Raw genomic sequence first — 13753 nt, forward strand, 5'->3', positions numbered from 1 at the left:
TGGTATCACAGTAATACTGGCTTCATAGAATGAGTTATGAAGTGTTCCATGACCTTTTATTTTTTTAAAAATTTATTTATTTATTTTAGAGAGCAGGGAATGCACAAGTCGGGGAAGGGGCAGAGGGAGAAAAACTCAAGCAGACTCTGTGCTGAGCATGGAACCTGACATGGGGCTCCACCCTACAACCCTGAGATATGACCTGAGCCAAAATCAAGAATTGGATGCTCAACCAACTGAGCCACAGAGGCGCCCCCATCCCCTTCTATTTTTAAAAAAATGTGTGAGAATTAGTATTAATTCTTTAAATGTTTGGTACAGTCCAGTGGTGAAGCTATTTAGGCCAGGCTTTTCTTTTTCCATAGTTTTTAAAACTGTTTAAATTACTTTATTCATTGGGGCACCTGTATGGCTCAGTCGGTTAAGCGTCTGCCTTTGGCTCAGGTCATGATCCCGGGTCCTGGGATCTAGCCCTCCATCCGGCTCCCCGCAGCAGAGAGCCTGTTTCTCCCTCTCCCTCTGTGCTCCCCCTGCTTATGTGCACTCACACACGCTCTCTCTCTTTCTCTCTCTGTCAAATAAGTAAATAAAATCTTTTTAAAAAATAAATTACTTTATCCATTATAGGTCTGTTTAGATTGTCTATTTCTTCTTGAGTCCATTTCAGTAGTTTTTCTTTCTAGGAAATTGTCCATTTCATACAGATTATCTAACTTATTGGCATACAGTTGTTCATAACAGTCCTTTGTAAATCCTTTTTATTTCTCTAAGGTTGGTAGTGATGTCTCCTTTTTTCACGTCTGATTCTAGTAATGAGGCTTTTAAAGATTTGTCAGTTTTGTTGATCTTTTCAAAGAATTAGCTTCTCGTTTCATTAATTTTTTTCTATTGTTTTCCTATTCGCTAATTTATTCATTTCCACTCCAATCTTTATTATTCTCTGCCTTCTACTTGTTTGGGTTATTTTGGTCTTAACTAAGGTAGAAGTTTAGATTATTGATTTAAGATGTTTCTCCTTAATGTAGGTGCCTAGAGATATAAATTTTCCTCTAGGCACTACTTTAGCTGCATCCCATTTGTTTTGGTATGTTGTGTCCTCATTTTTATTCATTTCAAAGTGTTTTCTAATTTTTGTTTTGATTTATTTTTTGACCCACTGGTTGTTTAAGGGTGTTTTTATTTTACATATATTTGTGCATTTCCCCAATTTTTTTCTGTTATTAATTGGTAATTTCATCACATTATGGTTACAGAACATACTTTGCATTATTTTATACTTTGAAATTTACTGAATTTTGTTTTATGACCTAGAATATGTCTCTCCTAGAGAATAGTCTATGTGCACTTGAGAAGAACATATATTCTGCTGCTCTTGCGGCGGGGGGATGTTCTATAAATGTCTGTTATGTCTAGTTGGCTTACAGTGTTTTCATTTTTTTATTTCCTTATTGATCTTCTGTATAGTTGTTCTACATATAACTCATTTTTATGAAGTTCAAGAACACCCAACTATCAATAACTGCATTAAATATAAATGGTCTAAATCAGAGGTTAGGGCACTTTTCTTAAAGTGCCAATACTGAATATTTTAGGCTAGCAGGTCTTGGATACAACCGCTCAACTCTGCCATTGTCACAGGAATGCATGGACCATATTTAAACAAAGGATATGATTGTGTTCAAATAAAACTTTTTTTGGACAACAGTCAGCCCACAGATTATAGTTTGCTCACCCCTGGTCTAAACACACGAATTAAAAGATGAAGAATATCAGATTGGATAAAAAATCAAGACCCAACTACATGTCTACAAAAAAAAACCACTTAAATATGAAGACATAGGTCAGAAATAAAAGGAACTGAAAAAGATACACTATACAAACACTAAGAAAAATAAAGCTGGAATGGCTATATTAATATCGAGCAAAAAAACAGTTTAGAACAAGGAACATTACTCAGGATAAAGAGGAACATAATGAAAACGTGATCAATTAAACATGACATCATAACTATCCTAAATATGTAATGTACCTAACAACACCTTCAACATACATGAAGCAAAAACTGATAGAAATGAAAGATGGAATAGACAAATCCATAGCTACAGTTGGAGACTTCAGTACTCATCTCTCAGTAATCAATAGAAGTCAACAGATACTCAGTAAGGACGTAGAAGACATGAACAACACTCTCAACCAACTTGATCTAATTGACATTTATAGAATACTGTATCCTACAATAGCAGAATACACATTTCTTTTTTCAAATGCACACCTAACATTCATCACGATAGGCCATATTCTGAACCCTAAAACAAACTTCAAAGAATGTAAAAGTATTGAAATCATACAAAGTACTTTCTCTGACCATAATGGAGTTAAATTATAAAACTATAATACAGGGCCATCTGTAAAATCTCCAAATATTTGGAAATTAAACAGCACACTTTTCAATAATCTCATGGGTCCAGGAGCAAGTCACAAAAGGAAATCAGGAATAGTTTGAGTGGAATGAAAATGAAAACACATATAAAAATTGAGAGGATACAACTAAAGCAGTGTTCAGACAAAAATTTATACAATTAGAGATTTCAAACCTAAGCCTTCACCTTACAAAACTAGGAAAAATTAGCAAATTAAACCCAATCAAGTGGAACAAAAGAAATAAGAGCAGAAATGAATAAAATTTAAAACAGGGGTGCCTGGCTGGCTCAGTTGCTCAGTGTGCAACTCTTGATCTTGGGGTTGTGAGTTTGAGCCCCACATTGGGTGTAGAGGTTACTTAAAAATAAATCTTAAAAAATTAAATTAAAAACAAAATAAAAACGAAATCAAAAGCTGTATTGTTGTTATTGTTGTTGTTTTGGAGATCAGTCAATTAATAAACCTCTACCTAGGCAGATAGAAACAAATTAACAATGTCAAGAATGAAAATAGAGACATCACTACAGATCGTGCAGACATTTAAAAAGATGATAAGGAACTATTATGATCGGCCTTATGCCTATGACTTGGACAGCTTAGATGAGATGGACAAATTCCTTGAAAGTCACAAACTAACAAAGCTCCTACAAGAAGAAATAGATAGTCTGAATAGTCCTATAACCATTGAATTTGTAGTTTAAAATCTTGTAACAAAGAAAACTCCAGTAGGGAATTCTATAAAATATTTAAAGACATACACCAGCTTTATATAGACCTTTCCAGAAAGAAGAGGGCATACTTCCCAGCTCATTTTATGAGACCATTTTTACCCTGATACCAATACCAGACAAAATATGAGAAAAGAAAGCTGTGGACCAATATTCCTCATGAAAATAGCTGCAGAATGATATACTTTATGTGGAAAACCCAAAAGACTCCACCCCCAAACTGCTAGAACTCATACAGGAATTGAGTAAAGTGGCAAGATATAAAATCAATGCACAGAAATCAGTTGCATTTCTATACACCAACAACAAGACAGAAGAAAGAGAAATTAAGGAGTCGATCCCATTCACAATTGCACCCAAAACCATAGGATACCTAGGAATAAATCTAACCAAAGAGGCAAAGAATCTGTACTCAGAAAACTATAAAATACTCATGAAAGAAATTGAGGAAGACACAAAGAAATGGAAAAACATTCCCTGCTCATGGATTGGAAGAACAAATATTGTGAAAATGTCTATGCTACCTAGAGCAATCTACACATTCAATGCAATCCCCATCAAAATACCATCCACTTTTTTTCAAAGAAATGGAACAAATAATCCTAAAATTTGTAAGGAATCAGAAAAGACCCCGAATAGCCAGAGGAATGTTGAAAAAGAAAAGCAAAGCTGGTGGCATCACAATTCCGGACTTCCAGCTCTATTACAAAGCTGTCATCATCAAGACAGTATGGTACTGGCACAAAAACAGACACATAGCTCAATGGAACAGAATAGAGAGTCCAGGAATGGACCCTCAACTCTATGGTCAACTCATCTTCGACAAAGCAGACAAGAATGTCTAATGGAAAAAAGACAGTCTCTTCAACAAATGGTGTTGGGAAAATTGGACAGCCACATGCAGAAGAATGAAACTGGACCTTTTCCTTACACCACACACAAAAATAGACTCCAAATGGTTGAAAGACCTCAATGTGAGACAGGAATCCATCAAAATCCTTGAGGAGAACACAGGCAGCAATCTTTTTGACCTTAGCCGCAGCAACTTCTTCCTAGACACATGGCCAAAGGCAAGGGAAGCAAGGGCAAAAATGAACTATTGGGACCTCATCAAAATAAAAAGCTTTTGCACAGCAAAGGAAACAGTCAACAAAACCAAAAGACAACCAACAGAATGGGAGAAGGTATTTGCAAATGATGTATCAGATAAAGGGCTAGTATCCAAAATCTATAAAGAACTTATCAAACTCAACACCCAAAACACAACTAATCCAATCAAGAAATGGGCCGAAGACATGAACAGACATTTCTGCAAAGAAGACATCCAGGTGGCCAAGAGACACATGAAAAAGTGCTCAATATCACTTGGCATCAGGGAAATCCAAATCAAAACCTCAATGAGATACCACCTTATACTAGTCAGAATGGCTAAAATTAACAAGTCAGGAAACAGATGTTGGCGAGGATGTGGAGAAAGGGGAACCCTCCTACACTGTTGGTGGGAATGCAAGCTGGTGTGGCCACTCTGGAAAACAGTATGGAGGTTCCTCAAAAAGTTGAAAATAGAGCTACCCTACGACCCAGCAATTGCACTACTGGGTATTTACCCCAAAGATACAAATGTAGTGATCCAAAGGGGCACGTGCACCCCAGTGTTTATAGCAGCAATGTCCACAATAGCCAAACTATGGAAAGAGCCTAGATGTCCATCAACAGATGAATGGATAAAGAAGATGTGGTATATATATACAATGGAATATTATGCAGCCATCAAAAAAATGAAATCTTGCCATTTGCAATGACATGGATGGAACTAGAGGGTATTACACTAAGTGAAATAAGTCAATCAGAGAAAGGTAAGTATCATATGATCTCACTGATATGAGAATTTTGAGAAACAAGACAGAGGATTATAGGGGAAGGGAGGGAAAAATGAAACAAGATGAAACCAGAGAGGGAGACAAACCATAAGAGACTCTTAATCTTAGGAAACAAACTGAGGGTTGCTGGAGTGGAGGCGGGTGGGAGGGATGGGGTGGCTGGGTGATGGGCATTGGGGAGGGTATGTACTATGGTAAGCACTGTGAATTGTGTAAGACTGATGAATCACAGACCTGTACCCCTGAAACAAATAATACATTATATGTTAATTAAAATTTTTTTTAAAACAAATAGCTACAAATTTAGTAATTTAGTAAAATTTGAAAAGCATAAGAGACCATAACCAAGTGAGGTTTATCCTAGGTTCAACATTGTAGACTCAATTAATTTACCATATCAACAGATTAAGTGAAAAGATTGAACATCCATTTATAATTAAAAAAATACTCTGAGCAAACTAAGAATAGTAGGGAAGTTTCTAAACCTGATAAAAGGCGTCTACAAAGATAAAACTACAGCTAATGACATATTTAATGACAAAAGACTGAATGCTTTCCCTCTGTGGGTAGGAACAAGTCAAGGATATCTACACTCACTCCTGTTCAGCATCATCCTAGAAGTCCTAGCCAGTGCAATGAGCCAAGCAAAAGAATGGAAAGAAGACATACAGTGAAAAAGAAGAAATAAAACCACATCTGTTTTCAGATAACATGATTGTCTACATGGAAAATCCCAAAGAATCTAAGATTAACTGTTTTTTATTCAGTTTATTGTATGTGTGGTGTACCTCAAAACTTTTTTAGGGGCGCCTGGGTGGCTCAGTCGGTTAAGCATCTGCCTTCGGCTCAGGTCATGATCCCAGGGTCCTGGGATCAAGTCCTGCATCAGGCTCCCTGCTCTGCGGGAAGCCTGCTTCTCCCTCTCCCTCTCCCCCCAGCTTGTGCTCTCTCACTTACTCTCTCTCTCTCTCAGATAAATAAAATCTTTAAACACGAAAGAAAAACTTTTTAAAAATTTTCAGTCTAACCAGGATAAATGAAAACCATCTCACATTGTGTGGTATATGCCATCTGATACAAGTTTCTGCCCATGGTGATACCCAAGAAATATTGTTGACTGACTAAATGAAATAATTTGGAAATTCTCTTTTACTTTGCTTAAAATAAAACCACAGTTAGTTTATACAGCACTGTATCTTTTGGTTAACACAGTCATTAAAGTGAGGCACATAAACATTGGATTTGGATCAGATAGTAGCAGCACTTTTTCAGGCTATTTAGGAACATCATGGCAATAATTTCAGGAAATGTAGGCAGTGCTACTGAATGCATTATAGGGTGCTCAAAGTGTTGGTGAATTTATAATGTAGTTAATGATTTAAAATGTAAAAATGTATTTAATGATTTAAATTTATAATGCATTTAATGATTTAAAATATAAAAATGTATCTAATGATTTAAAAATGTAAAACATCTATATACAGACACTAGGACAACCTTCAAATTGTAAATAGAATTAATTTTCCTCAACAGAAAAATCTCCCCAGAAGAGAGATTAGAATAGAATAATAAAATATAACCACAGAGAATGTTGCATTTTTGCCTCCCTCTTAGGGGACTTCTCAAGTGATCCATGTGAGACATTGCTTCTGCTGTATGAATTTGAAGTTAAAGCCAAAATGAATGATCCGTTACTTGACAGCTTCCTGGAATCGGTGTGGGAACTGCCTCATTTGGAAAGTAAAACATTTGAAACAATCGCATGTAAGTGCTATATTTATGTTTTTGGAAGACTGTTACCCATTTAGATTGTACTACTTTTTATTCTTCTCTCTGTTCTTCATTTTTTACCCTCAGGTGGGATATAATGTTTCCTCATAGCACTTTGTTTCTCCTTCTCTAATGGTATTCTTGAATTGTCACGTATTATAATCATTAATGCATCTTTTTTTTTATATGAGACTATAAGCTCCTTAGGGTCATGAAAAATAATTGCTTCTGTCTGGTGTACTTAGAAACCCGAGTAAAGCGCATTACTAATAATAGGTGTGCCTATTCTAGGTGTGGAATTGAATTATATAACTACACAATAGAGGGAGCTTGAACTTCGGAAAGTTAGTTTTACTCAGCTAGATAGAAATGACAGTCAACTGCTTCACTGATCAAAGGTGATGCAATCTTAGCAACTTATTAAAGTGTACAAAGAGGGGCGCCTGGCTGGCTCAGTTAGTAGAACGCATGACTCTTGATCTCGGGCTTGTAGGTTCGAGCCCTACGTTGGGTGTAGCGATTACTTAAAAATAAAATCTTTTAAAAAAATAAAGTGTACAAAGAAATACTGGTAATATTTTTTACCACAATTGCCACTCTCAAATTTCTGGTTGGGCTGTAAGTAAATAGTATTTGGGGTCCCAGAACCTGCATGGGGATATGCTGCAGGAGATGGCCTAATTATTTTCCCTTTTTTCTCTCTAACCCTCCTTGGGAGCTGGTGTGTGGTTAATAAAGGTATTAGGTAGCCCCAACTGCACAAAGGTCACATTTGCCTTTCCTTGTCTTGCAAGGCAAAATTCCTAGAGACATGGAGCATGTGGTCTATACTTTATGGACATGTGATGGTGACCACTTCTTATATAATGGATCTCCATTTAAATGCATTTGGAAGTTTTAGGGTTTGTTATCTCTGACACTCACTCTCATGTCAAGTGTTTCCTGTTTTTAGTATCAGACCAGAACAATATATTGTAGTATAAATCTGTTTTTGATTATTGCCCTTTTACTGACCTGCTTTTTGTTTCCACCTTTGTGTGCCCCTTCTTGACTCTGGCTCATAAGATTATTGCTTTACATGTATGACTATGTGCAGGGTCACAGAAACAGTAGGTTCTCTATTGATGTTTGCTGAAGAGAAGATGACCTCGGTGACCCTACCATGTTACTCCGTGCAGAATCTATAAGCTGTCTCTGAAAGCCACCATGGACCCCTCATTTCATAAAATTCGTTTTTAGGTTTTTTTGTCTGTTGGTTGGTTGGTTTGTGTTAATCTGTTTCAGGCCAGTTTCAGTAGAGAGAGCAAGTTGTACCCTGGGATGAAAACTGATAGATAAGGTGCTCACAGCCTTTTTTCTTTCCTTCCTATAGCATTAGCAGTGGAAATGCCTGCACACTATCCTTCCATTGCTCTGAAGGCCTTGAAAAGGGCTTTATTCCTTTACAAAATGAAAGAATCCATTGACGTTTTGAAATACAGGTTAGTAAATATAACTTAACACTGAATCTAGGCTTTTTGATAGCCAAAAGAGCTATGGTCAGTGCCCCATAAGTCATCAGTCATACTCAGCTGGTCCAACTTAAAAGATGATCAGGGCACTCCTATAACTCCTGAACTATAAAGCCCTCAAAACAGCTTCATATTTAGAGTTATATTATAGACCAAGAATTAATTAGCTATGTCAAGGAGTGTGAATTTCCCAAAAGAGGAAAAAAAGGGGCAAAGTTGCTTCTTTGTGTGAGACTATATATATGATAAAATTTCTAAGTACGTTTCAGAGATTAATATAACAACCACCAATCTATCCACCACCCAAATTTAACAAATGTTAACATTTTGCAATATTTGCCCCAGATGTTTTTTCTAAGCACCTTTCTTTAAGGACTAATAAGTGCTGTGCATCATAATACAAAATATTACTTATTAGAGATTTTATGTTTTCTCTATGCCTAGACGTGGGGGAAATGATGTTGTATGATTTTTCTGTGGAAAACTTTATTACAATCTTTCTTTTCTGAGACATGAGAGACAGTTCTCCTGGAATTATTCCTAGTTTAAATCCCAATTCCCTTGCCCATTTGGGGATGTAACGAGATCCTTTAAAGTGCCTATAGATTGAACCAGCTCATAAAATATAATAAACGGCTACAACTCCTTAGTGTAGGAAACTAAAAAAAGGTGAAAGACAACCATAGGCATAATAAAAAGAAGGATTGGTCAGCCCCTTTTATAGCTTCAAAAATCTGTCTTCTGAGGTTGGAGGCCAGATAAAAATGAGGGAAGAACAGAAGTGTTTTGAAGCTTGTAGTCTGGGATGAGATCCAGATTTTACTTGTCTTAGCCATGAAGCCAATGATTTATTTCCTTTTCGGATGAGTTTTCTCTTTTTGATTTCAGCAAATGTATGCACAACTTAATTAACCTCTTAGTGCCAGATGGGGTGCCAAGTACAGAACTCTGTCCCCTGGAAGAAGTTTGGGGTCATTTTGAAGATGCTCTGAGCATTATTATCCATACCGTAAGTCAACCAGTGATATTAAGCTGTTCTTTAAAATTAGAACTGTCTTCTGTGTTAGAAATTACATAGAATAGTGCTTTCTGATGTGCGTTTTAGGGTAAATGAATTCATATTTCAGTATACTTACACACTATAAAATTTCCCTGGGTTTATGAAATGTAAAGAGTTAAAAGTAGAAAATTTCTGATACAAGTATACTATGGATTAAATGAAAATAGCAGTACCACCTGGAATTTTAAAACTTGGTAGAATTGTTACTTCCCCTGTGATGATACTAACCCTTTGAAAAACCTTATTGTTATTCCTTCCATTTCTCCAAGGCAGGTAATAGAGTAGAAGGAACACTGAGGACCTGTATATTTGTCTCTCCTCTGCTGATTTTTTTCTTTTCAGCACAGGTTTATTCAGTGATTTTTAAATTAGCTTTATTGAGGTATAATTTACATACCATGAAATGTAGCCTTTGTACGTGTACCATTTGGTGATTTTAGTAAGCTTATAGAGTTAATGCAACTGTCACCACGATCCAGTTTTAGAGTATTTCCATTACCCCAAAGTTTCCTCTCACCTATTTGCAGTCAGTCCCTGTTCTCACCTTAAGGCCCAAGCAACCACAGATCTGCTTCCTATCTGTGTCAATTTTCTCTTTCTGGACACTTCATATGAATGAAACCATGCAGCGTGTGATCTCTTGTGTCTGGCTTCTTTCAATTTAGCATAATATTTCTGAGGCTCATCCATGTAGCATGTATCAGTATTTTAATCCTTCCTATATTATTATATTCTACTTAATGGATATATCACATTTTCTTTACCCACTCACTAGTTGGTAGACATTTGAGATGGTTTTTGTTTTTAGCTATTATGAATAATACTGCTATGACATTTGTATACAACTCTTTGTGTGGACACATGTTTTCAGTTCTCTTGTGTATATGAATTTCTGAGTCATTTGGTATCTTTATGTTTTACTTTCGGAGGAGCTACAATCTGTCTTCCAAAGTGGTTGCACTGTTTTACATCCCTACTGGCGGTGTATGAGGGTTCTAATTTGTCCACATCCTCATCGACACTGTTATTGTCTATCTCTTTCATTATAGCCATTTTAGTGAGTATGTAGTGGTAGCTCATTGTGGTTTTGATTTGTATTTATTTTCTTGATGGCTAATGGCGTTGACAATTTTTTTATGTGTTTATTGACCATTTATATGCCTTCTTTGGGAAAATGTCTATTTGATTATTTTCCCATTTTAAAAATTGGGTTCTTGTTGAGTTGTAAGATTTATTTATATATTCTAGGTACAAATCATTTATAGTATACAGTTTGTAACTATTTTCTCCCAATCTCTGGCTTGTCTTTTCATTTTCTTAATGACATAAAAAGCAAAAGTTCTAAGTTTTGATGAAGTCTAATTTATCAGTTTTTTCTTTTATTGTTCATGTTTTGGTCATGATAAACCTTTGCCTATCTCAAATTTAGAAAGATTTTCTCCAGTGTTTTCTTGTAGCAGTTTTTATACTTTTATATCTTACATATAGGTTTATGATCCATTTTTAATTGTTTTATTTATGGTGTAAGGTAGGGTCTCTTATTTGTTTGATTTTCCATATGGATATCCCTTCTGTGCTGTTTGACTTTGGTTTCCTCATTTGTAAAATGGAAATAATACCTGCTCTGACTCCCACACTGAGGTTTTAAGGATCAATTAAAATAATAATATGTGTTGTAAACTTTAACAGCTCATACACATGTAAGGCAGTATTGTTATTATAAGGGAGCTATAAAATATTAAGGTTAAATGGCTTGCTTAAAGTCACACAAAGTCATTATTTGAGTCCATGTTAATAACTGAGGATCCTGACTCCGCTTTGGGCTCAGTTGCCTCTTCATGTAAAAATATGTGCAAACCCCAGCAGATGGTGGAACAGTATAGCAGGGTGACAACCTGGAACAAACCAGCATCGACTTCAAAAACCTAGAATTCTCCTGGAGCTGTGTAATTATGGCCTGTGTGAATTTAAGTTTTAAAAAAATGTTAGCATTGAACATTTTGGATATATATGTTTTTTTACTTTCTTTTGGGAAGAAGAGAAAATTCTATTTCTAAGCCATGAGCCTCATCTGGACCTTCAGATGTGTTTGCCATAGTAACTAATACAAACTAAAATTAAATTGTACTGTAAATCCAAATTGATCCATTTCCATAGTCTCTATATAAGGCCTAAACTTCTCTGAGCAAATTTTTTTTTTGCCACTTTTATTCTGTCTATTACTGTTCCATCTCCCTGGCTCTTAGGTTTCCTGCTAGAGAGCTCAGTGTTTTTCTACTTTTTTGACAAGTCTTACATCCATTATTGCTCATCCCCTGAAACATGGTGGGATAGATTACTTTCTTATGCAGAGATTAGTTTAATAATCCTGTCGGCTCCTTATATAATATATGTTGCTTTTTCCTGTTTGAATGTGTTACTGTATCTCCTTTGTTTTAAATGCTTGGGAGAAAATTCTGCCCTTGTTTGAGTTTTGTAATGACCAGTCACTCATTCATTATTTATTGAGCAGATAACCTTTATCAAGTGCCTCCATACTGTGGCAAAATGGCTGTTGCCCGGGGCGCCTGGGTGGCTCAGATGGTTAAGCGTCTGCCTTCGGCTCAGGTTGTGATCCCAGGGTCCTGGGATCAAGCCCCGCATTGGGCTCCCTGCTTGGCGGGGAACCTGCTTCTCCCTCTCCCTCTACTGTTCCCCCTGCTTGTGCTCTCTCGCTCTCTCTATCAAATAAATAAATAAAATCTTTATAAAAAAAATGGCTGTTGCCCAAATACAAAACCTCGTGTCTCACAGTACCACGCTTTACATTTTACAAAGCATTCTTACATCCATTATTTCATATGATCCCTGCCCCCATCCCCAGCAATTCTGTGAAATAGAGTGCTGTATTATTATCCTTGACAAATCCTTACAAATGAGGAAATTTTTAAGTTTCAGAAAAGTCAAGTTACCCCGTTGGTAGTATAGTGATGAGCATAGCTGCCTTCCAAAAAAGTCGAGTTACCAATTTGCCTAAATTCATATGGCTAATGAATGAGAGTCAGGACTAGAACTCAGGTCATCTGACCTCACTTCCAGGGCTCTTTCCACCAGAACACACATCTTCTTTACCTGCTCTTGCTAGTATTCAGTTCAAAGGAAAGGCTCAACTTGGTATTCAGAAGCTACTGCCAATGAAAAAGCAAGAAGGATGACTTACGTGCTTAAACAGGCAAGCCTATATTTAGGTTCATATTCTAGATGATTTTTAGGAGAAAATGGATTGCTCTGATTTTTCTTAATTAAAATTTTATTTTGAAATAATTGAAGATTCACATGCAGTTGTAAGAAATAATACAAGAGATCTTATGTATGCTTTACCCAGTCTCCCCCATTGGTAACATCTTATATAAAGTAATATCACAACCAGGATGTTGATATTATTACAGTCAAGACACAGAACTTTACGGGGCGCCTGGGTGGGTCAGTCGTTAAGCGTCTGCCTTCAGCTCTGGTCATGATCCCTGGGATTGAGCCTGCTTCTCCCTCTCCCCCTCCCCCTGGGTGTGTTCCTTCTCTGTCTCTTTCTCTGTCAAATAGATAAATTAATTTAAAAAAAAAGACACAGAACTTTTGTATCACAAGGATACCTCATGTTGCCCTTCTATAGTTCCCACCTACTTCTTTCCCACCCCAGCCCCTCCTTAATACCTGGCAACCACTAACCTATCATCAATTTCTGTAATTTTGTCATTTCCGTAATGACAAATCATACAGTATCTAATTTTGAGACTGGCTTTTTTTCAGTCAGCAGAATTCTCTGGAGATTCATCAAGTTACAAGTTGTTGTATGTATCGGTATGTCATTGTTTTTTATTGCTAAATAGTATTCCATGGTATGGATGAACTGGTACCACAGTTCATTTAACCATTCATCTGTTGAAGGTCATCTGGGTTGTTTCTAGTTTGAGGCTATGACAAATAAAGCTGCTGTAAACATCTGTGTACAGGTTTTTGTGTGAACATGAGTCTTCATTTCTCTGGGATAGTACCTAAGAAGGCAGTTGCTGGCTCATACAGTAATTGCATGTTTAGATTTTGAAGAAACTGCCAAACTGTTTTCCAGAGTGTCCGTAACATTTTACATTTTTGCCAGAAATGTGTGAATAATCCAGAATCTCCACATCCTTGTCAGTATTTGGTGTTGTCACTATTGTTTTATTTTAGCCATTCTGATAGGTGTGTCACAATATCTTTTGTGGTTTTAATTTGCATTTTCCTAACAGCTAATGATGCTGACCAGCTTTTCCTGTGCTTATTTGCGGTCTGTATATCCTCTCTGGTGAAATGTCTGTTGGTATCTTTTGTCCATTTTGTAGTTGGATTGTTTTGCTTATTTACTGT

The 13753-nt window shown here is 36.4% G+C and overlaps 1 protein-coding gene across 3 annotated transcripts in view; it reads left to right on the forward strand.

Moving 5' to 3' along the window:
* Positions 1–13753, forward strand: part of TEX11 (testis expressed 11) — a 295012-nt gene that overhangs the window by 261596 nt on the left and 19663 nt on the right. For all 3 annotated transcript variants that reach the window (XM_027608457.1, XM_027608459.1, XM_027608458.1), the window contains 3 exons: positions 6644–6793; positions 8172–8280; positions 9199–9319. In XM_027608457.1, coding sequence (XP_027464258.1) covers positions 6644–6793; positions 8172–8280; positions 9199–9319 — 380 coding nt within the window. The remainder of the gene's footprint in view (positions 1–6643; positions 6794–8171; positions 8281–9198; positions 9320–13753) is intronic.

The sequence above is a fragment of the Zalophus californianus genome, chromosome X (assembly GCF_009762305.2).
Source record: "Zalophus californianus isolate mZalCal1 chromosome X, mZalCal1.pri.v2, whole genome shotgun sequence".
In the NCBI taxonomy this organism is placed as follows: Eukaryota; Metazoa; Chordata; class Mammalia; order Carnivora; family Otariidae; genus Zalophus; species Zalophus californianus.